General features: G+C 40.5%; 1 protein-coding gene across 1 annotated transcript; it reads left to right on the top strand.

The window, feature by feature from the left end:
• Positions 1-7,243: 7,243 nt before the first annotated feature.
• On the top strand, positions 7,244-11,399 carry LOC148031443 (malate dehydrogenase, cytoplasmic). The gene is made up of 7 exons (XM_087684982.1): positions 7,244-7,514; positions 8,177-8,335; positions 8,614-8,789; positions 9,167-9,444; positions 10,470-10,605; positions 10,747-10,858; positions 10,991-11,399. The coding sequence occupies exons 1-7, from the start codon at positions 7,472-7,474 to the stop codon at positions 11,086-11,088; spliced, it is 1,002 nt and encodes a 333-aa protein (XP_087541108.1). The 5' UTR covers positions 7,244-7,471; the 3' UTR covers positions 11,089-11,399.
• The last annotated feature ends 11,118 nt before the right edge of the window (positions 11,400-22,517 follow it).

Here is a 22,517-nt window from a genome sequence, read left to right as displayed (position 1 = left end):
TGTTGAAGTTGAAGTAGAGCCCAATCTTAGTCGCATCCACTCTCTTCAAGCAATCATGTTAACTGCATCGATAACATCTATCCATGTAGTCTTGACTCCTGATTTGGAGGTAGCATCTTCTAGGTGATCAGCAAGCTTCTCTTGCAGAATGGGATCTACAGCCTTAAGAAATAATTCAATCTTCTGACCTTCCATACTTTTTTGGTCTTCAGTATCAAGTTGTCCAAATTTACTTTCAAACTCATGGTATAAAGCTGTTGCAACTAAACCTTTGTTGGGTTTCTCAACCCAACCAATGTAACTTTTCTTCATCATTAGGCCAAAGTCTTCTAAGAAGAATTTTTCGCGTAGGGATTTTTTTAATGCATCCTAATCCGCTTCTTGCTGAAAAAGACCATGGATTCTTTCTTAAAGACCATGCTTGGCTAGTCTGGAAATAGCAACTCCATGCATGTTGCGGTACACCAAAGAAGAACATTTTCTCAACATACAAGAGAATAAAAACAGAGATATTTTGACGATTAAATTGTTTTAATTCCCACCCAACTTCCTCTAGGGCCTTGATAGCTGTGGAATCAATATTCTCTTTGTCTTGCCTTTGTTTTTGTTATTGTAACATTTGGATTTGTTGTTACTGAGCCTGCTGTGGTATGCACACCAATTGTTGTAGAGTATCTCCTGAAGAATCCCCCATCTTGGAGTTCTCTTATATCGACCTTCACGTCGATTTCACCAATGTCGTAGCACATAGGGTTGAAGGTCACCACAGGGGTTTGGCAAGAAAACTGGACAATATAGATGTAGATGTGTCTTCAAGAGATAAGTAGATTACAGTGAATTTTTAAAGGTTCAAGAGGTACTTCACGGTCAATCGTAGGGGTTTGAGAGAGAAGAATGTATAGGGGTTCAAGAGCTTAGACTCCGAAGATGGTAGAGATAAGAGAAGGGTTGAAGATTTCAAGCCAAGTTCTTGAAGATGTTGATAGAGCTTCCAATTGCATGTTCTTAGCAAAGATCACAAGTGTATTCTCTCAAATCAAGCTTTTTTTCTTGACTGTAAGAGAAATCACCAATTATAAAATCAAGTACAATATGCTGTCATGTATCATAAACAATTTTGCATCCCATCATTCATACATGATGACATTGCATGAATCAACTTTGCATGATTACATTCAATGTAGATTGTTAGGGATAAAAGCTTATGAGTCAATTACAAGGCTTGTAGGGCAAAGAGACTCGGTTTAAGAGAGCTCAAAATTAAGTTCCTAATAAGGATAAGTTACCACAGCCAAGAAATAAGAGAAAAAACTCCTCTTAATTCAACTCAAAGTATCTACGAATGATCTACAAACATTGCCCTGCCATAGGGGCACATAATACTTGCATATTTTGACAAGATGTCTTCTGTAGAGTAAGAAATGAATTAAAAGAACAATGCTATAGCTAATTCTCTAAATATGGCTGAAGATATCAGCCCAAATATCTTTTGAAATTCACCTCTGATGATAGCATAAACTTCCCCTAACATGGTGTCGATGCGTTTGGTGTCGAGAGTCTACCACGAGGGTAAGAGACAGTAGGATGAAGGTACATTTAGGGAGAGGAGTAGAAGGAAGAGAAGGGGTTCAAAGAAATTGAAGATGTAGAAGAATATTCCAAAAATAATTAGAAAATGTAGAAGAATACTAACAAAGATGAAGCCTGTAAGTTTATTCCTACATTATGAGAAGACAAAACTCTAATAGATAAAAACGTGTATAAAATAGTACCTTCCTCTATGCTACTCAAATCACCAATCTGATGCCTCCATTGGCTTTGAAAGGGGGGTAAAATAGCAAGACACTTGTCCAAAATTCTACCAGATCACTCCTTTATCTTCCCCTTCGGAGTGCTATTCATTGCATGAAAATAGTGATCGCGCATCGTGTGATTTCGTCAATCTCTCTTTTTACATAAAATCCTCTCAAATTGGCTGAAAGCTACATACTTTCTTTTACATGTCATCCTAATCTAGAAGCTGTCTATACTTTTATGGATTTTTACAAGAGATAATATCTAAAATATCAAAAATTGGCTAAAATCTAATATTTTTGAACCATGGACACTAACACTAATGTCTAAAATGGCATTGGCTCTCTAAATCAATAAGAAAGCCACACTCTAGATTTTTTTACACTGTGTGTGTGTAGCGGCACGACAACGCGTAGTAACAATGCATGATATTAGAATAAGAACTCTTTCAAGGGTCATTGAGCGTTTGTATGATGATGCCAATATAGAGATTTTACTTTCAGTTTTTATTGAGATGGTGCATTGTGGATATACTCAATGTTTTCGAGTGCAGATGGGTGAAACTAAACATGATAATAGGTTTTGATGATCTCACACTGATAGAATACTAAGGGGGTGGTTGATGTATGAATTTAAAGACCTTGGTTGCTTTGTGACACTACATCAAGCTATGACAATGCCTATTGAGTGGTTTGCAGGTGTTAGACCAGGTATTGTTATTCTAAAGTTAAGTAATTTTTGTCAATCATTAGATGTATTTACGTTTACATTGTGGCTCTCTAAAATTTTAGGTGCAAGAAGGAGAGGAAAGATTGTCATGTCCCCTATACCATCGCCAAGGCAAGGAGTGGAAATGGGACTTGCTTCGCCTAACCATGTTGTATTGAAGAATGGAAATTGTGCCAGTGATTCCTCAAAGAAAAGAAAGCTTTATTTTGGTTAGGCTCCATGATAAATTTTTGATTTTTTTGTTCTCATCGGGGCCCTTTTTGTAATAGTTGGATACAGATGCATAGGCACAATCAAGGAGTAGCATTGTGGTTTGTTGATTCTTGACTTTGTGGTGCAAAGTTATTGGCATAGTCTCTGGAACAAACTTTAGTTCCAGGCTCTACTTCACTTATGTGTATTATTAATACTGAGAGTTTGTTTATAATGCTTGGATACACTTGGACTTTATAATTGTGACATCCAAGGATAATATAGAGGTACTTCTAACTATTGCATAGAGCAAGTATGGATACGAGTTTACAAGTTTGGTACATGATCATTGCACATATATATGAGCGTCTGTATACCTAGATACAAATGCAAGTTTGGCCTTTTGTGCATGCATGTACGAGAGAGAGGAAGAGAGAGAGTGTGTGTGTGTGAAAAGAGGGGGGAGAGATGTAAAGAGGGTGAGAGATAAAGGGGTTGGGGATAGAGGAGAGGGATAAGAAAGGAGGGAGGGAACGAGGAGAAGATATGAGAGAGAGAGAGAGAGAGAGAGAGAGAGAGAGAGAGAGAGAGAGAGAGAGAGTGTGTGTGTGTGTGTGTGTGTGTGTGTGAGCAAGCATGTGGTTTTTTGCACTCAAGGATACAAAATATGCATTTCGTATATCTTTTGTTTGTGGTCGGGTTTGTGGTCGAGTGCAAAAGAAGAGTACGTGTTCATGTTATGGTTGTGCAATTGTGTAGATGTTACAACGGTATAGATATTATGGTTGTGCAATGGAAGCAAATTGTATGGTGTTTTTACACTCAAGGATGGCAACGTTATTGTGCGATAGGGAAACGAAGCTGCCGTGCGATAGCATGGCACCTTCACTTGTTGCCCCACTTTGCGTTCTTTGCATGCAGAATAGCATTCCTTGCGTGCGGAATGCTAGTAAACATTAAGTGGATAGATATATATCAAAACTTTACAATGAAGATTATGTACTATGACAAGGAAATTTGCCCATTTATGGAGTCAGATAGAAACAAATTTGTCATAAGCAAGAAAGGAAAATAATAAGTGACACATAATCATCATTGTATATTTGACTTCATTTGGGAAATTTCACCTTCTTTAAAATGGGGATTGTTCAACAAGCTCATAAATTGAAAGAAACGCCCCACCTAGCTAGGAGAAGATACCAACCACAACCTTTTTTATGATGAGCCCTAAAGTATGACTCATTTAAAGACTTGAACTCCATGCACTTTGGTCCACGCAATTGAAAGTATCACTACATATGAATGTGTTGTCCCTCCAACAAGTGGAAAGGCCATGCAAGCTTAGACGTGAAGAATAGTGTATGAGCTTAGATGTGAAGATGTATGTGGTGATTGGAGAATAAGGAATAGTCTTGAATCATGAATGCTTTCTTATGCTTCATGGCCAAATTAATTTTTTTTTGTCTTTCTCTAGCGCATTTATGATTGAAACACCTAATATACAAGAGATACATAAAGTATTAGTACATGAGAATGCCTCCTCCCTTGCACTTCTAGTGTGATTTGTGTTGAAGATACTTACGCTCCATTTTATGAACATAGCTCGAAGGGCTTAATTTCTATGAGTGTTTTTTTTTGGCACCAACAATGGGAAGCTAGTTGCTAGGTTTATTGTCTTCAAAGTAAAGAAGAAACAACCATTTTCACTTTCCTCTTACACAAAAGTTGTGGTTACCATTTTAAGACAAAGAAATCATTTTGTGAGCATGTTGTATCCCATACGTGTATCCTTTTTCCAATACATGAAGCTTCATATTTGTGAATGCATAGATGAAGTGGTGGATGCCATTTTCCAATACACTAAGCCTCACTGTACTCTTTTATAGACACCTTAAACTAGTCAATAGGGGCTTTAGAGTCCTTAGTTTGGCTAAACAACTTTACGATACACTAAGCCTAATTGTATTCTCCTATATACATGTTAAACTACGCAATAGGAGCTAAACAACTTGCCAATACACTAAGCCTAATTGTACTCTCCTATATACATGTTAAACTAGGCAATATGAGCTCTAGATTCCTTTAGTCCCAATATTTGATAGCATTGGGCAGTTGCATAAAACATGCAAAACACAATTTCTTCCAAGTTTATGGTGAATAATTGGATAATAAGTCCTTACAACAATTCATGTAGGCTTATGGTGCTAGTATAACTATCTTCACTCTTTGTTTAATGGGTAGAAGAGTTGTTTCAAGCCTAAAGTCTCTTGTTTACCACAACTTCTAAAATTCTCAAGATGTTTCCACACAAGTCTTTTGTAGATAGTCGCTTTGGGAACTCTAGGGGTACAACTCAAAGGTGGGTTAACAAGCATTTGCACAAAGATGCTTAAAACATTTATGACCATATATATAGAACACATGGTTGACTAAGTGACATCATTTGGACAAGGGGAGCCCCCCAATAACAAGTGAGCAAGCTATTTAGCAATGGTGAGCATTGACCATTCTACAACTTAATTCATGAGTGCTGACTCAAGCATATCTATAAAAAGAAATATCCACTTTTCACCTCATATTGGATCAAGATATTGATGCATTTGGAGATACGAAACTTACTTAAAGTAATGCAAATGTAGTATGGATATTGTCCATGTTAAAATAGCTACATGCATGGATGTAGATCAGACCCATGATGTCTATTGATATGCTTTTACATTTGTGCAAAGACCTTGTCAATTTCTAGGAGGTAATTACTTTTGTTTGAGTATGTACATGGATAAAGGCCAAACACACATTAGTTCGGATGGACTGTAACTCTTCAAAAATGTATAATTCACTTTTAGAGTGCTAGAGTGACAGATTATACAATCGTGACATCAATTCGATGTCACCATAATGTGATTGGGTAGGGTGGAAATCAAACCTCCACATGTCGTGCAAGCCATGAGTTCAAAGACAACACAAGTTTAAGCAAGATGGATGTGTTGACCAATTTTTGCTTCACGAGCATGCCTTTGCAACTGAGCTACACCCTCCTATCGTGGACTAACCAACCTAATTTGCACACAATATGTTGATGGAAATGTTGGTGCACAATGTCAGCCATGTTTGCTACTTTGTGTGGTTGGCATCTTTGCAATGATCTTAATTGAAAGGTAAGGTTGGCTTAAGGATGACAAAATGTCAACATTGACTAGGCCTATTAGTTGCATTTCACAAGGTTGGTGTCATTGTGAAGTTTGTAATTGATAGAGCTGTGCCACATCCTAGTCCATTGACTTGGGTGCGTAGAAAGTAGAGTAACGGTCTAGCATCCACACGATTGCAAACTTGGCCTGAATCCCAACTTTGCCAATTGGGAGAGAGATTGTATGCAACCATTTAGAGGAGAGAGAGAAAGGTGAAAGAAAGGATACATGAGGAGAGAGAATGCAAAACATTCTAATGAATGACCATTGTATCTTTTGAAATCCATCGAGTTCATCAACTCCAAAAGTTTTGACACAAAAGTTGTGTGGTTAAGTAAACCATCCACACATTATTAAACTTAACTTCACATACTTGTGGAAGTAAAACTTGCTCACGCATGTCTTGGCTCTAAGGTTGGCATAAAGGATGCAAGAGAATGTGAATCGAAAATAGGCTAGACACATAGTAGGTGAGGCACCATAGAAGAAGGGATTAAGGGCTTGGTCACACCTAGGGCTAGTGGGGGTGAGTAAATCCTATCGAGTACTCCCCCCACTAGCCCTCTTGTTGCGCATATTTCATCTTGGGGGAGCATGGTTACAATAACCCCATATTCCCCTACTTACACTCCATTTTGAGGGGGTGCTAATGTAGTGGTGATGGGGTTAATAGTGTTGGGGCTTTTGCTTGGCATCGTAAGACCCGCACGCTTCAACTCTAACAAACAAATGCGCTTCAACCCCATCTTATAAATGTCTACCCCTATTAGCACTCCCAATGTGCCTATAGAGAAGCCTTAGAGCCTTGCCACGCATAAGTTAATGTACTTAGGGCAGAGGGACTCTCACTGCAAAATGTAGTGGCCACACACAAGGTAAGACTTGTGTGGACCTTGTAGTTTAACAATTAGAAAAAACATTTTTAAAAAAGGAATCGTATTCTAACAGATTAAAAATAGTATTTCAAAAGGGGAGATTGAGAGAAAGAGAGGTCTACACAATTGTTACACATTTCTACTTCTTCAAGTAGAGGTAGTAGCTCTAATTTTAGTGATGTTTGCTTTCCTCGCTTAAGCTCCCTTTTTCCAGGAAATCAAGACAAGTAACTAGGTCACACCAGCTGTAGCTTCACTCCGTCGAGCTGTGCAGGTCGAATGGACCTAAGGGTGGCATGGCTCTAACCCCATGGATCTCTCTGTTAGCTTGATACCACTAGGGCGTGACAGGGCTCTATGAGGAAAAAGAACAAGAGAGCCGGGGGGGGGGGGGGGGGGGTGGGGGGGGCCGAGGGGAACCCAAAATCGGGATAAAGTTAGGCGGCTTTTTGTTGGGTTGTCCTTTCTCTCAACAACTGTAGTCCCTGTAGCTGCCGCTACATTTGCTGCCCCTCCATCGCCACCCCCAGCGCCATAGGCCGAATAAAACCAACCAAACAAATATAGAGGCCTCTTGCTGGACTCTGTATTTATAGGTTCACTGTCTCTCCTCTCTCAGATCACTCCGGCGGAGAAGAAGAAGAAGCAGGAGGAGGAGGAGACCATCTGTATTGCTTCGCTGCCCCAGCCATGGCCAAGGATCCAGTCCGCGTCCTCGTGACGGGAGCTGCAGGCAGATCCTTTCTCTCTCTCTCTCTCTCTCTCTCTCTCTCTCTCTGCGTGTCTACTATGCGTTCCATCTCTCTTTTAATTTTCTCGATCCGTGCAGTCCTTTTCCCCAAATCGTATCAATCTTGCTCGGTTTGCATGTATTTGTCGCCAGTTTTGTTAATTCTGTGCAGATTCTTGATTTGATGCGATGAAGGGAGTCTTAGATGGATCATACTCACTGTGCATCTTGAAGCATCTTAAGGATGGCTGGATTATGCTAGTGTAGGCCTTAAACAGTGCCTAATGCCAAAATTATAATCCGTGTGATGTCCTTTTCACATTGATCGTGTTAATATAGCAAATAACATTTCCTAATGCCAAAATTATAATCAAGATGATGTGTTTTTCCACGACATTTGTTGGTGTTTTGGTGAAAAAGTACTTCTTTCTTTGGGTCTGCAGAATGTTTGGAAAGGTTGCAGGGGCATAATAGAAGGATTCCATCCATATATGAAAAACTTCATCAGTTTTAAACCTACCGTCTTTCACCGTGAATGATAAGCACTGCTCAATATATGCGAAGCATGCATGCATGTCACTTAAATGATCGATATGGAAAGAGGCATGTCTGGATCAACCATTTTGATTGTTGGATCATTTACTTATTGAAAGTATCTTGTGCAGGCCAAATTGGGTATGCCTTGGTACCCATGATTGCAAGGGGTGTTATGTTGGGTCCAGACCAACCGATCATCTTGCACATGCTAGATATCCCTCCAGCTGCAGAGTCTCTGAATGGAGTGAAGATGGAATTGGTTGATGCTGCCTTCCCTTTACTTAAAGGTAACACAGTGGGCTTCTTCCTTGGGACATTCTTATACCAAGCATTAGGTGCATTCACATTTTTGCTTCTCAAATGTCCTAACGGCTTTTGTACCTTCCGACTTCAAATAACAAACATTATTGCAGCTGCATATTTTTTAGAACTAGACTCTTTGTATTTTAGACCACAAATATTCCCAACTTGGTTGTAGTGACTCAATGCACATTTTAATATAGTAGGAGAATTAGGTTGTCATGTTCAGATGGTAGTGTGATTGAAGTGCAAGGTTGTGTTTCAGGTGTTGTTGCTACCACAGATGTGGTTGAAGCATGCAAAGGTGTAAACATTGCAATCATGGTTGGTGGCTTTCCCAGAAAAGAGGGCATGGAGAGGAAAGATGTTATGTCGAAAAATGTATCAATCTACAAATCACAAGCATCAGCTCTGGAAGAACATGCAGCAAGAGATGTGAAGGCAAGATACACATCGATGAACTTTTACATTTTGCGTAGTATTGCATCAATAATATGCATTGAAGGAGCTATCACTACAAGTCTTCATCGTGGAAAGAAATTGCCAGAGTGGGTTCTGTGAAGTTTTGGCATTCAGTTTTGCAAAAATCAATAGCTTTTGCTCATGATTTAGCATGCATGTCGGCTAATGCATTCATTGGACATGGTCAGAGCAGCTAGACATTTATGAGCCTAGTATGGGTGAAAATGAAATTTAACATGAGCTCCTAGCAACATCGTTTTTTTGTTTTATTATTTTCCTTTCCATATCTCAGACTTAGTTAGCTTATATCCTTCTTTTCTTGTGTGGAGTTTTGACGCAAAATTTCTGCTTCACAGGTTCTTGTTGTTGCCAACCCAGCAAATACGAATGCGCTCATCTTGAAGGAATTTGCACCATCTATTCCTGAAAAGAATATTACATGCCTAACTAGGTTGGATCATAACCGAGCATTGGGTCAGATTTCAGAGTGCTTGGGAGTTGATGTCTCTGCTGTTAAGAACGTTACTATCTGGGGCAACCACTCTTCAACACAGTACCCTGATGTGAACCATGCAACAGTGAAAACTGAACATGGAGAACAACCTGTAAAGAAGTTGGTTGCTGATGATACCTGGTAATTGCATATCTTTTGTCTTTTATAAGCATGCGCCTCCCATCCATTTTTTGCGAAAGGCCATAGGTATTAATCAGCCATGTTTTCGTATGGAGTAGCTTTCATTTTGCACATTGAAACAGTGGATGCTTTGGTATAGAGTAGTTAAAATTTTGGCCGGTTACATATCCACTTTGATCTATGGACGAGTTTTCTGACTGAATACTTCGAACATGTCAAAGAGAACCCTGTAGTTTTAGCTTTGAGATTCAAAAACTGAATGCCACCCCTTATGAACAGACTGCTGATCTTTCCGCAGAGGTATCAGTTTTTGATTTAGACAAGTTGTTCCAAGGTTAGGTCCAACTAATTATAGAGAGTACCATTCATATTGATCTTGAATTGTAGGGTCTTAATTTCAGCTATCAGTATTTACTCTTGTTAACCCGAAATTGAATATAGAGTCATCAGTAATGAGCCAGTGTGGGATTTTATGACTTGAATCTTACAGTCTTGTCTGTTGGGATATGGTGGCTGTTCTGATCAGTTTGGAAAGCGTCGTATAGCATCTGTTTTTCTTTCAGATATATCTCATCATATGCCCAGATTTTGCCTAGGACTGATGTGTCACCCCGGAGTTGTTGTTTAACACGAACAGTGAGAATAGTGACAGTAGTCAGATATGTACAAGAGAACATACTCCCTCTCTCTCTCTCTCTTTCTCTGGGGAAGGCAATCTATCACACTGCTGGAGAGGCATTGACAGATCAGACTGCTCGAGAAGCTTTGTCTTCACGAGTTGAAAGCATGCAGGCATTGATTTTCTTCCTTGCACATACCCTGCAATTATGGAAGCCTTGTGGGTATCCTTGTTTGGTGCTCTGACAGGATTGTTTTGTTCTCATCTGATATGCATAGCTCTCATCCTTTACATATGGTCTTTACAACAAACAGTGCATGCATCTGTGGCCCTTTACAAGCACGTGTGGTTTCTCGGCTTGTAGTGTTTCTCTCATTAGCTGATTATAACCCTGTTGGCCACTCAGGTTGCATGGTGAATTTATAAAAACTGTGCAGCAGCGCGGTGCTGCAATTATCAAGGCTCGCAAGCTCTCAAGTGCTCTCTCTGCTGCTAGTTCTGCTTGTGATCACATTCGTGATTGGGTGCTTGGAACTCCAGAGGTACAAACACTTCCTCCCCCCTCCCAAAACACATGCACCCCCCCAAGCCACATATGGACCTCTTTGTTTTGCGTAGTTTGCATTGTATTCTACAAGAAGTCATCTACATTGTTCACCTGTTTATTCTTTGTTCACTTGCAGGGTACATGGGTTTCAATGGGTGTATACTCTGATGGATCCTATGATGTCCCACCGGGTTTAATTTACTCATATCCTGTAACTTGTGCTAATGGGGAGTGGTCTATTGTGCAAGGTTAGTGAGATTAGTCCATGTAGGCACTCCTGGTGCTTTTTGTTTTTTGATACTGTGGATGATATCATGTTAGAGCAGTTCCAAAACATGGATACATTGCTTTGCACTGATACTGTTGTATTGTTGTTTCAGGTCTTTCCATTGACGAGTTCTCAAGGGAGAAGCTCAAACTAACGGCAGATGAGCTAGCTGAGGAGAAATCGATGGCTTATTCTTGCATAAGCAGCTAGGCTATGCTACCTTTTGTCATGGAACAATGTGGTTTTCAGCGCTGTCCTTGAAGAACAATGTTCAATAGTTGGATTCCCATGGTGCAAATATTCATTCTCAATAAGAGCATTCTCCAGTAACACATGGAGGGAGCAATCAACTCTTTATACCTTCCAATGTTCTGGGTTTTCACAGAACGAGGTTGTTAAAAGCACTGGAACTGCTTCATCAGTTCTAGTTGAATGAGTAGGTTACTATGGCAAGTTGAAAAGGCTTTTTCTGCAGAACAATATCATAAGAAATGCAAAGCAAATTTTATTGTACCTTGCAAGGCATATTGCAGGAAAAAAAGTTTGTCCTCGTATGTTTTACCTTTATTTTGACAATGCTGTTCTTAGGATTGTGCTCAGTGTACAATTTGCAAAAGAAAAGCCAAATGCTGTTCTTAGGATTGTGCTCAGTGTACAATTTGCAAAAGTAAAGCCAGATGCTTAAATGTAGCCTAAGTAGTGTTTCAGACAGTCTGAATAGAATCGTATCAGTTTTTGAATGCAAGTTAAGAGTTGGTGACAGTTAACATATTGATTTTGTCCAATAGATGCAGATTTGAGGTGAACATGCATCTCTTATCAACTAGAGAATTCAGTTGGTATTCACATTAAAGTTTCATGGCATCTAAAACATGTGCTATAAGAGACTAGCCCGAGAGGGGTATTTAACCTATGTGGGGAGAGCAGAATGTTCTCAAGAACTCTATGCGAAAACATATTTCATATTGACTGTCTATGCTGTACCTTACTTCTGAGTAATACAAGAGCATACCTCTGCTCTGACATATAGAAGCATACAGGAAAATTCTATGTGAAGCCATATTTTAGATTGGTTGTTGCTAACTTGCTATAGGGTGACGCCCGAAGCACTTTGAGTCTGCATTATGGCAAAAGCAGAATAATGCCACATTTCATAAAGATAGAAGCAATATTTGCTGAGAATGGAACTTTCAATTGCATTATTGTTTTTTCTTGGCTCCTACTAACACCACTATGCAGTCACCATTCTTATACTTAGTGAAGTGTTTGGGTAAGTCATGTGGTTTCCTTTATCATTCAACTTCTAAGGACTTGGACTATTTTCTTCTCTCTTCCTTGAGCCTCTTGCGCCTCAGATGGTCTGGGAGGTCCCCTTGGTGCATTTGGTCTTAGGTGGTTGTGGGATTTTTGGATCACTCTCAGAGCTAACTTTTGACTTAGAGTTGAACTCAAAGTTTTCATTGGAAGGAGTTTCCCCTGGTTGTCGTAGCTTCGAGACTGATTCCACTCTAAGTAAAGGTGTGGTGTTTGATTGAACTAATCTAGCTCACTTATAGTCCACTATGTCTAGGTGCTTTAACCAATACTATCACAATTTACCTTGATGACTCCTCTTTCTACTCTAAAAGCAGTGGTCTCTTGGGGTTTAGAGTCCACTCTTAATTGCTCAATCACTCATCCATTTGTGTCATACTCTATGGTCTTGGCTGCTTCTCACTTTCCTCACCATTGGAAGAGTAGTCTTCATACTCATCATCCGAATCCTCATACTCAGGTTGTTCATCGTTCCCATGATTCTTGTTCGTAGGACTTTTCTCCTTTGCAATGAGGGCCCAATTGTACAACAGATTTAGGTCATGCACCTTAGTCCATTGTTACCACTCTATATTCTCTATGAGATCCCTAAGAGGTTTAAAGTTTGTAGTTGGGTTACCAGTTAGCTCTCTTGTTAGGTACTCAAGAATTCTATGAAGTTCAAGTTTGTTAGTTGGTACATGGTAGGTGATAGGCGTTGGTCGGCTAATGGAACTCCTAGCCATCATATAGACACGTACTGATGATGAATCATCATTCTTGGGTAACTCAAAAGTTGACTTCGTTGGGTTTATTAACTACTATAGCTTGTTGATAGTTATTCTCATTATCTGAGAATGGCAAGTCGATGATTGCCAATACATGCATCCAAATCATGCTCATCTTCAAGGCAAGGAATATACTTAGTTAAGGAATTCATATTCGCGCTTTCCTTTGAGTCACCCTTTAGTATTGCAAAGGTAGCATCAAGGTCAACTGGTGAGGTTTTCCAAGTGTCAATCTCTACTTGAACAATTTTTGTTTTGTTGCCCAAGAATATCAGGCCATTACCCCAATCCTCTATCACTCTAGCATTTCTCATTCATGGTGTACCTAACAGAATATCGTAGTCCACTCCCTCCATGACTATAAAGTTAACCGAGAATTGGATTCCTGCTATCTTTAGAGGCTAATCTTTTAGCAGTTTGAATGATTTGACTTTCATTTCATTCGCTAGTGTAGCATTAAACCGTGTAGTTTTCACTGGTGGGTTTTTTCAAGCTTGCAGAACTGTATGGCTAAGCACACTGGCTCTTGCTTTTGTATCCACAATTCCTTTCAGTGTGGCATCACCTAATGCAACAAGGCTTGGTGCATTTTTGTGCCCTCCCAAAAGGCATTCAATTGTATAGATTTAGACAAGGGGTTTAGGGTTAAGCTTGGTATATGCATCTTTGCATTATGGTTCGGCAAGTTGTAGTGGCTCCATGTTCGTCGGGTCTTTCTACCCACTGCTTCAACACTTGTCATAGCATGGAATTTTACCTAAGAAATTCACATAATGGCAAGGTTACAGGAGTTGATATTAGTGTCGTGTGAAAATTTTCAACCTTTTCCTTTTCCTCTAACTCAAGGCATTTTTGCCAATGCTCTTGGGCAATTCGTTTGTTTGTGGCATCTAGAATCTGCTTATGTGGTGCTACATGGGGTGTTGATTTGCCGCTTGATCTCACGTGCGTAAGGGAGATTGGTGGACTCACACTAGAGAGTTTATCAATCTCATCCTCCATGATAGGCTTTGGATCTTGCAGGTGCGCTTGAGCTTCTTTTACCCACTCTTTGACTCTTTCCACAACTTCTAATTGGTGTTTTGGATTGGGGTATTCTCCAACTTTGGCACTTTCCTTTTCCACTTTCTTAGGAGTGGATGTTTCTACTTCGCGTTCGTAACCTGTTTTCCTTTGGTTAGTGTGGTGGCACTATTAGTTTTGAGTGTTATCTTGACACCCGCCCTCTTCCTTCTCTGGCTCTTCTTTTCATTAGATGTTGCATCTAAGTTGCTAAGTCCAGGTAATGAGATATTGGCCCGCTTCTTTTGAGCTCGGTTCATGATGTTTAGTGGGATTAGTGTGGCCTCATCATCGAGTGTTTCGACACTAAAAACTCCAAATAGTACTGATGGCATAATTGTCGTATTAGTGGAGGGTTTCCATCTAGGGCAATCGACGTATAAATGTGTAACTACTGTAGACATCTCAAGCCAGCCTTGTCCTTGTTTGCTTGCTCATTTTTAGGGCAACGAGATGAAATGTGCCTTGGATGTCCACAAGTCCAACATGCTAGTGGCTCTTGGTTCGAGCCCTCTCCTAGATCTCTACCTCTTCCCTTGCCTAAAGCCATAATCAACATTGGTCTAAAGTCCATTAGTATAGGATTACCCTCCTCATCATAGGAGACATAAGGGTTCACATATGTTTTATCTTGTAGTGGCTTCTCTACAAAGTATATCGATTGAAGCATTGCTCATTAGATGGGTCACTATGGGTCCATGTAGCCTAGGATTCCCATGGGGTTGATGTCAATCCTAGGGGCAACTGGCTTTGAGTCATTGGATGTTGGTAGAGCTAATGGAGCTCCTCTTCTAAAGTTAGGCTACCTATTCCCTAGATAGTAGGGCTAAGTATAGGGTTGTGGGTATGGGAGCCTTCTTGGCAATCTTAAGTGCATCACATCATGTCCAAATCTACCACAGTTAGCACAAGGCTGTGATCTAGGGTCGGGACATTCAACTGGAAGGTGGTTCCCATCACAATGCACATACTACACATGGGGTTACAATGGCCTTCTCAACATCTCTTATAGCTTGGCCAACTTTAAATTCAAGTCAGCTATCTCTTGGTTTTGGTCGATGTTTTTTCCCTTATCTTGCATGCTATGGCTTGATCGCTCACAAAGGGTTATGGTTCTCTCGGCATTCCTAGAGGTGGTGTTCTCTTGTGATGTGGCTCTTGAGCTTCTCTCTCTTAGCAAGTCGTCCACATGTATTGCCTTTTCAAAGACCCAGGTTAACATGTCCCTTTGTAGGTTTGAGTTACTAGCTAAAGCCTGATAAAGTTCTTCATTTCGAATTTTGTGATAAATACAGTGGAGACTACTCTCTCATTGGGTTGCTTCTTCATCCTCATTGGAATCCTCTTGTAGAGACTTCTCACATGAGTGACACAATCTCGAATTTCCTCCTTGTCTTTTTGGTTGACATTCATCAACTTGACAATGAGGTGGTTTGAGTATCGGGATTCGGAAAATCTCTGATTGAAAAGATCCTTAGGCTATTGAAGTTGTTTGCGCTCAACATTGTCTAGGCTAGTAAATCAAGTTCCTCCCTTGTCTCATATGTAGAGTTTGAAAGCTTGTGCACGCTAAGCGGGGTCCATGAGGCTGTTTGCCTCACACACCTGCTCAAATTGCTCAACAAAGCTATAAGGATCATTACTTGTTTGATACTTCTCAAGTTGCTTTGCAACCATAGGTATCTTGGTCTGGCTTCTAGCGTTTGAGGTGATTCCTGTAAGAAGCTGGGAATACTTAGAATGTTAATAATATGCCATGTCACACTGACACTGGTATATAAGGAGAGAAGTTGTAATTTTTCATATCTTTTTGACATATCAATACAATTACAATCTTTCTCTCCCTTCTTGCTCCAAGCTTCCATGGCTTCTTCATCTTTCCTGTCTTTCTCTCTCCAATTCTAGTCTTTCTCTCTCCTCGTCACTCTATTTCTCTCTCTTCCTGCAGTCTTTCTCTCTCCTCTGCAGTCTTTCTCTCTCCTCTTTCTCTCTCCCTAGTTCTCTCTCTGACAAGTGGTATCAGAGCTTCAGTCTTTGATCCATTATTTTCTTCCATTTTCACTCTCATTTTCCTATTTCAAAACCAATTTCAGACAAAAATGGTACAAGACAGTGACTAGTGGAGTGTTGCAGGACAACTACAGTTAGCAATGACTACATCTGGAGTTATCCAAGGTCAGATATGGCGGGTAAAGGCTTAAATGGCTGGACGTCATCAAATTTTATGCAAAAATGGAGGTAACTAGGGTAAAGAATGGTTAACCGGGCTTAGTTTGAGAACAAACTGTGGTTACTTTGAAAAGAGGGGTTTCTCTTTCCCCTTTCCTGGAAATTCCTGCAGGTTCCATGGAGGTTCAGCCCCAAGATCTACTCATATCTCTCTCACCTCAGATCTTCTTGACCAAAATCTACCTGGAATAGATCCCTGACTTCAAGAGCTTCAGATTGAGCATAAGGTTGCTCAAGATTGAGCAGCATACAGGCCAGAAACAGCCCCGAAAATTGCGGCGCAATTTTCGGGCTGATTCCAGCCCTGCCCTGCTCCAACCTTGCTCTCCCTCAGCCTTGGCACTCTTCCTGATCCCTTGGCAAGTTTAATCATCAGTAAAAGGGAAAGGATTCAGCTCCATTCATGATTCTTCAGCATCTCTTGAACTTTACATGAACAGTCCATGGGCAGCCATGAAAGCTTCAGCCCAAGCTTCTATTTCTTGACAATTTCTTGAAGATTCTTCATCCTTTTGGCCCGTGGAATCATTTCAGCAAGGATTCTTCAACAAATTGCAAGGATTAAGCACGGGATGGCTTAAGATTGAAGATCAAGAGCTTCAATGGAGCAAAAATTTGGGGGAAACGGGTTTAATGCTTCAATTTCAAGCATTTGAAGCCTCAAGATTGGTCTCTACCATCAGATAAGCAAGCTTCTTGGATTATTTTGCTAACATTGGACAACCGGGAGCCCTATCAAGCATTTGGCAAGTTATTTTCAGCCATGTCAAGGTATTTCTCTTCAATTTTTAATCTCTCTCATTAATCCAACTGCTGAGCTTAAGCCATTTGACTGAGAGATTAAAGAATTGAACATTTTCATCAAATTCTCAGCCAACCTTTGCTTGAATTCATCTATTCATGAATGCAATGCTTGTCTAATGCATATTAGCTTCAATCAGTGAATGAAGGGCCTCAATCTGAGATTTCAGCATAACATTTGAATCCTATGGACTGAATACATTCATTGATTCCTTTGCTTACTCTAATCCAATTGATTGGTTGATTCTCTTTTGCCTAAATTGGAAAATTGTAAAGGGTAAGTACTAGCAATCAGTGAGTCACTGAATTGCATAGGTAAAACCCTTCTTCCATCTCAAGTTCTTTTATCTCAATCAATTGCATCTCATGAAAGGCTGAATGAATATTTTCCAAATGCATATCATGCTGATTGCTTAGTACACTAGCCTCTGCCATGTTGATATTCCCACCGAGGAAAAAGGTGGATGCCGGGGGAGATAGTGGGACAAAAGAGAGGTGACCCTCCCTCACTATCGAAGATCCCGAAGGGGTGCAACCAACCGACCCGGGGGGAACTTTGCCCACCTCCCGGTGATTCGGAGCCCGTGTAGGGAGCCCGTCCTGCCGTTTTATCCCTCACACAGGTACAGCGAGTGGAGAATTGAAGATTGAAGACTTTCCAACGACTCAAGTACCTATTGGAGTAAAACAGGGTAAAACAGGGCATTTTCAGGTTACCCACAGGGTATTTACAGGTGGATACAGGTACACCCTTTGATACTGAAGTACAGGTGCAGGTACTACAGGGTACCCACAGGTCATATATACCCCTTTGCAGGGTTTGGTAGCCTTTGGAGGTTACTTTCTTGCATTACAGGGTCAAAACAGGGCACTTACAGGTCTAAACAGGGTGCAGGACTGGACAGTTCAGACTCTGAAAGTCAGTTACAGAATTTTCTGTCCTAAACCTGTTATAGCGTGCTATAGCTCATCTCGAAGAGGGCATTGTAAGCTTCGATTTGCACAAAAAAGTTTTGCAATCGGAGTTTTCTAGCCAAAGTTATAGCCGTTTTACTGACAGGGGGTACTGCAGGACTGCACTAGTATGGCAGGGCATAAAGGCAAAAATAAGGTCCAGGAGGACTATGCACAGCAAATCAGGGATTCTATGATGGAAAGCACACTTCAAGAGAACCCTGAAGAGCCTCAACAAGGAGAGATTAGTATTCTCAATGACGCTTTGTGTGCCCATGAACTAAGACATAAGGAACGTCATGAGACTATTTTGTCAACAATGGAGCATATGATTTTATCATTTGATCAAACGAAGTCTACTGTTGAGAAGATGATGGAATCAACTAACCGAACCAATGCTTCCATTGATAAGTTGGTAGAATCTAATGCCCAACTTATGGCACAATTTTCTCAACTCATGCAGTCACAAAAGGGATCAAAAGAAGCAAATGAGAAGGCTTGTTCAAATAGTGACCCCTCAGTTCCACTTCAGCCATCCAACCAAAATGGTTATGGGGATGGGATAATAGGAAGAAGAGGCATACCCAATAGTCAATATGAAGTGGGAGAAGCTTCACAAAGGCATGATGACTATTTGGGCAGTTTGAACGGCGCCAATACTCAAGCTTTTGGACTGCATACTCAGCATTCTAGGGGTGCTTTACCAACAGGAAGATTACAGGGTAATTCTCAGCCACCTGTTGGAAGATTTCAATCTCATTTTGGGGGTTCTGTACTTAGAAATTCCGATCAGCCAGTTTTGGGACAGCAACCTTTCCATGATAGAGAATTCAAGGATAAAATTGTTTTATCCAAATTCAATGGCCAGTCATCTTCACCATCAGAATTAGAGGAATGGACTTCTAAGATGGAGTCTTATTTCGACATATTTCCTAAAACTGATGATATGAAGATACATTTTGCCTCCCTCCACTTAGAAGGATTTGCTCACACTTGGTGGAGGTATATCAAGAAAGAGAATGTACTTATTGAGAATTGGGAAGCTTTCAAGGCACTTATGGCTGAAGTCTTTGTTTCACCTCTTGAGAAAGAGAAGTTAGAACGAAGATGGTACAACTTGGAACAAAGGAGCCTAAGTGTAAGGGAATATACAAACCAATTCCTCAACTTGACCATGTATGTGGAAAACATCAGTGATGAGGCCAAGTTACACAAGTTCATGTATGGTTTGGAACCATCCTTGTCAGCTGATGTTATGGCGCAAAATCCTACTTCACTTTTCAAGGCTATTGAGCTTGCAGAGCGCTTTGGAAGGAAGTATAGGAAAGAGTCTTCATTTCAGCCAAGTTATGGACAGCCAAGGACTGTTTTAAAGCAAGGGCAAGTTGGTAACAATTATGGCAGCAACTATATGCCTAGTGGGAGCTTACGGATACCAACTTATCCCCCATTTAATGCTTCTAGGCTTCAAGGCAATTTCAGGACAGCAAACAGTCCAAAGGTTGAATTTAAGCAAGGTGACAATAAGCCTAAGTCTACTTCAGCCAATACAAATTTCAGAAATATTCCCATGGATCTTTATAAGGAAAGAAAGGACAAAGGCTTATGCTTCAAGTGTGGAGAAAAGTATACTCCTGACCATGCTTCAAAGTGTGTATACAAAAATGCCAAGCCAAAAATTCAGAGTATGCTAGTTCTTGAGGACCTTGAAAATGACATAGATGAAGTGAATGCAGTCCCAATCAATGCTGAAAATGAAGATTTCGAGGATGATGGTGGACAGGAGTACTTCTATGATCCATCTGACTCTTTTCCTTTTGATCCAGGCGGTGATATCCCATTTGATCCTGGTGGATTTTGTAATGAGTTGCCTGCTGCCACTAATTGTTCTATCTCTATGGATGCTTGGACGGGATCTAAGAACCCTAATACACTTCGTATGAAGGGAAGCATATGTGGAAAGCCAGTGTTCATCCTGATAGATAGTGGCAGTACTCACAGTTTTGTCAATAAATCCATTTTGTACAAGTTGAATTGTGTTCCCACCGACTTACAGCAGCCCATTAGAGTACAAGTGGCTAATGGTGAAGAGGAAATCAGCACACAGATTTGTCCACAGGTTTCTTTGCAGATGGCTGAAAATTTTGAAGTCAAAGTAAACCTGATTACTTTGGAAATGGGGCCCATAGATATTGTACTTGGTTGTGACTGGTTGATGACCTTAGGCAGGATTACTATGGATTTCTCACAGTTATATATGGAGTTTTTCTCCAATGGACAGCTCATCCGTTTACAGGGGATCCCTAGTAAATCTGATTTTCAGCTTATCACCATTCAACAACTCAAGAAAGAGTACAAGAAGCGCTCACAGATATTTGTATTGCATTTGAACAAAGAAACACAGGATCAGCCCAAAAATTCAGCAAACCATCCAGCCTTGACAGCTCTTCTTGAGGAGTACAGAGATCTATTTGAAGTACCTACTTCATTGCCTCCTAAGAGAGCGGTGGATCACCCCATTGATTTGGAACCCAACTCAAAGACGATCAATAAGCCACCTTACAGACTATCAAAATGTGAACGAGAGGAAGTAGCCAAGCAAATCAAAGAGCTTCTTGAAATGGGATTCATTGAACCAAGTTCTTCACCGTATGCATCCCCAGTCCTGTTAGTCAAAAAGAAAGATGGATCTTTCAGAATGTGCATTGACTACAGGGATCTTAACAAGATAACAGTGAAGAACAGGTATCCTATACCCAGGATAGATGATTTGCTTGATGAGCTTAAGGGGGCTCGATTCTTCACGAAGATTGATTTGAGATCAGGGTATCATCAGATTCGCATGAGAGAGGGTGATGAGGTCAAGACTGCTTTTAGAACTGATCGTGGGCTTTATCATTTCTTGGTGATGCCATTCGGCCTTACAAACGCTCCAGCTACCTTTCAAAGCCTGATGAATAAGATTCTAAAACCTTTCCTCTTTCAGTTTGTCTTGGTATTCTTCGACGACATTTTGATCTACAGCAAGACTTTTCAGGATCATTTGTCGCATATGAGGAAGGTTTTTGATGTGTTGAGACATCATAGGCTTTTTGCTAAGGAGAAGAAGTGTTCTTTCATGCAGACTGAAGTGGAATACTTGGGACATATAGTCAGTGAAAAAGGAATACAGGCTGATCCCAAGAAGGTGCAATGCATAAAAGATTGGCCAATGCCTACTACTACTACCTCTCTTAGAGGATTTCTTGGTCTATCTTCATTCTATCGCAGATTTATAAAGCATTATGCGGCAATTGCAGCCCCTTTAACTGACAGGTTGAAGAAAGAGGCTTTCTTTTGGGATTCTCTTGCAGATGGCAGCTTCAACCAGTTAAAGGAATTACTTACCTCCGCTCCTATTCTTGTATGCCCGGATTTCTCTAAAGAGTTTACTATACAATGTGATGCTAGTGGCCGTGGCATTGGGGCTGTTTTGCTTCAGGAGCATGGAGTAATTGCATTTGAAAGCCGTAAGCTTACTGATAAGGAGATGGCCATGAATGTTTATGATCAGGAAATGTTGGCTATTCTGCATGCAATCAAGAAATGGCACCATTACTTATATGGCAGCCGATTCAGAGTGCATAGTGATCATCGCGTACTCAAGTATTTCCTTACTCAGTCAAATCTTACTCCAAAGCAACGACGATGGGTAGCAACATTACAAAATTATGACTTTGACATCACTCATACAAGGGGCAAAGATAACATAGTGGCTGATTCTCTCTCTCGTATGTGGGCCTGCAAAGTATCAGCCATGACGGAATTACATAGTGATTGGATTGAAGAGCTACAAGAGGCATATCTCTTAGATGAGGAATTCAGCCAAATCTTTCAGAAATTACAGCAAGGTCTCATGGAAGAAAACTCGCACTACCAGTTTAAAAATGGTCTTATTTGGTGGAAGGGCAAGATTGTTATTCCCTCTACTTCTTCCTTCAAGCGAAAAATTATGGAGGAGATGCATTCTTCGCCTTTAGCTGGACACTTGGGAGTTTTCAAGACTTATGACAGGATCAGCAAGAGCTTTTATTGGAAAGGACTGTGGAAAGATGTCAAGGACTTCGTTATGAAGTGTATGCCTTGTCAGCAAAATAAGGATAGCACCCATAAGCCAGGAGGTTTATTGCAGCCATTGCCTATTCCTACGGGTAAATGGACTCATATTACTATGGACTTTATCACTGGCTTACCTACTACCAAGAAGGGGTGGAATAGCATTTATGTGGTGGTTGACAGACTCACCAAAGCAGCTCATTTTATCCCAACAAAAATTCAGTTTACTGCTTCTCAGGTGGCCAACCAGTTTATGGAGCATATTTTCAGATTGCATGGATTACCGCAGGTGATTGTCCATGATAGGGACTCAAAGTTTATGAGTAACTTTTGGCAAGCGGTATTTACATCTATGGGTACCAAGTTGGCTCCATCTACGGCTTATCATCCCCAAACTGATGGACAGACAGAGAGAGT

The sequence above is a fragment of the Lygodium microphyllum genome, chromosome 9 (assembly GCF_053477565.2).
Source record: "Lygodium microphyllum isolate KBCC chromosome 9, Lygodium_microphyllum_v1.1.10, whole genome shotgun sequence".
NCBI lineage: Eukaryota > Viridiplantae > Streptophyta > Polypodiopsida > Schizaeales > Lygodiaceae > Lygodium > Lygodium microphyllum.
This window is presented reverse-complemented; position numbering and strand designations above follow the sequence as displayed.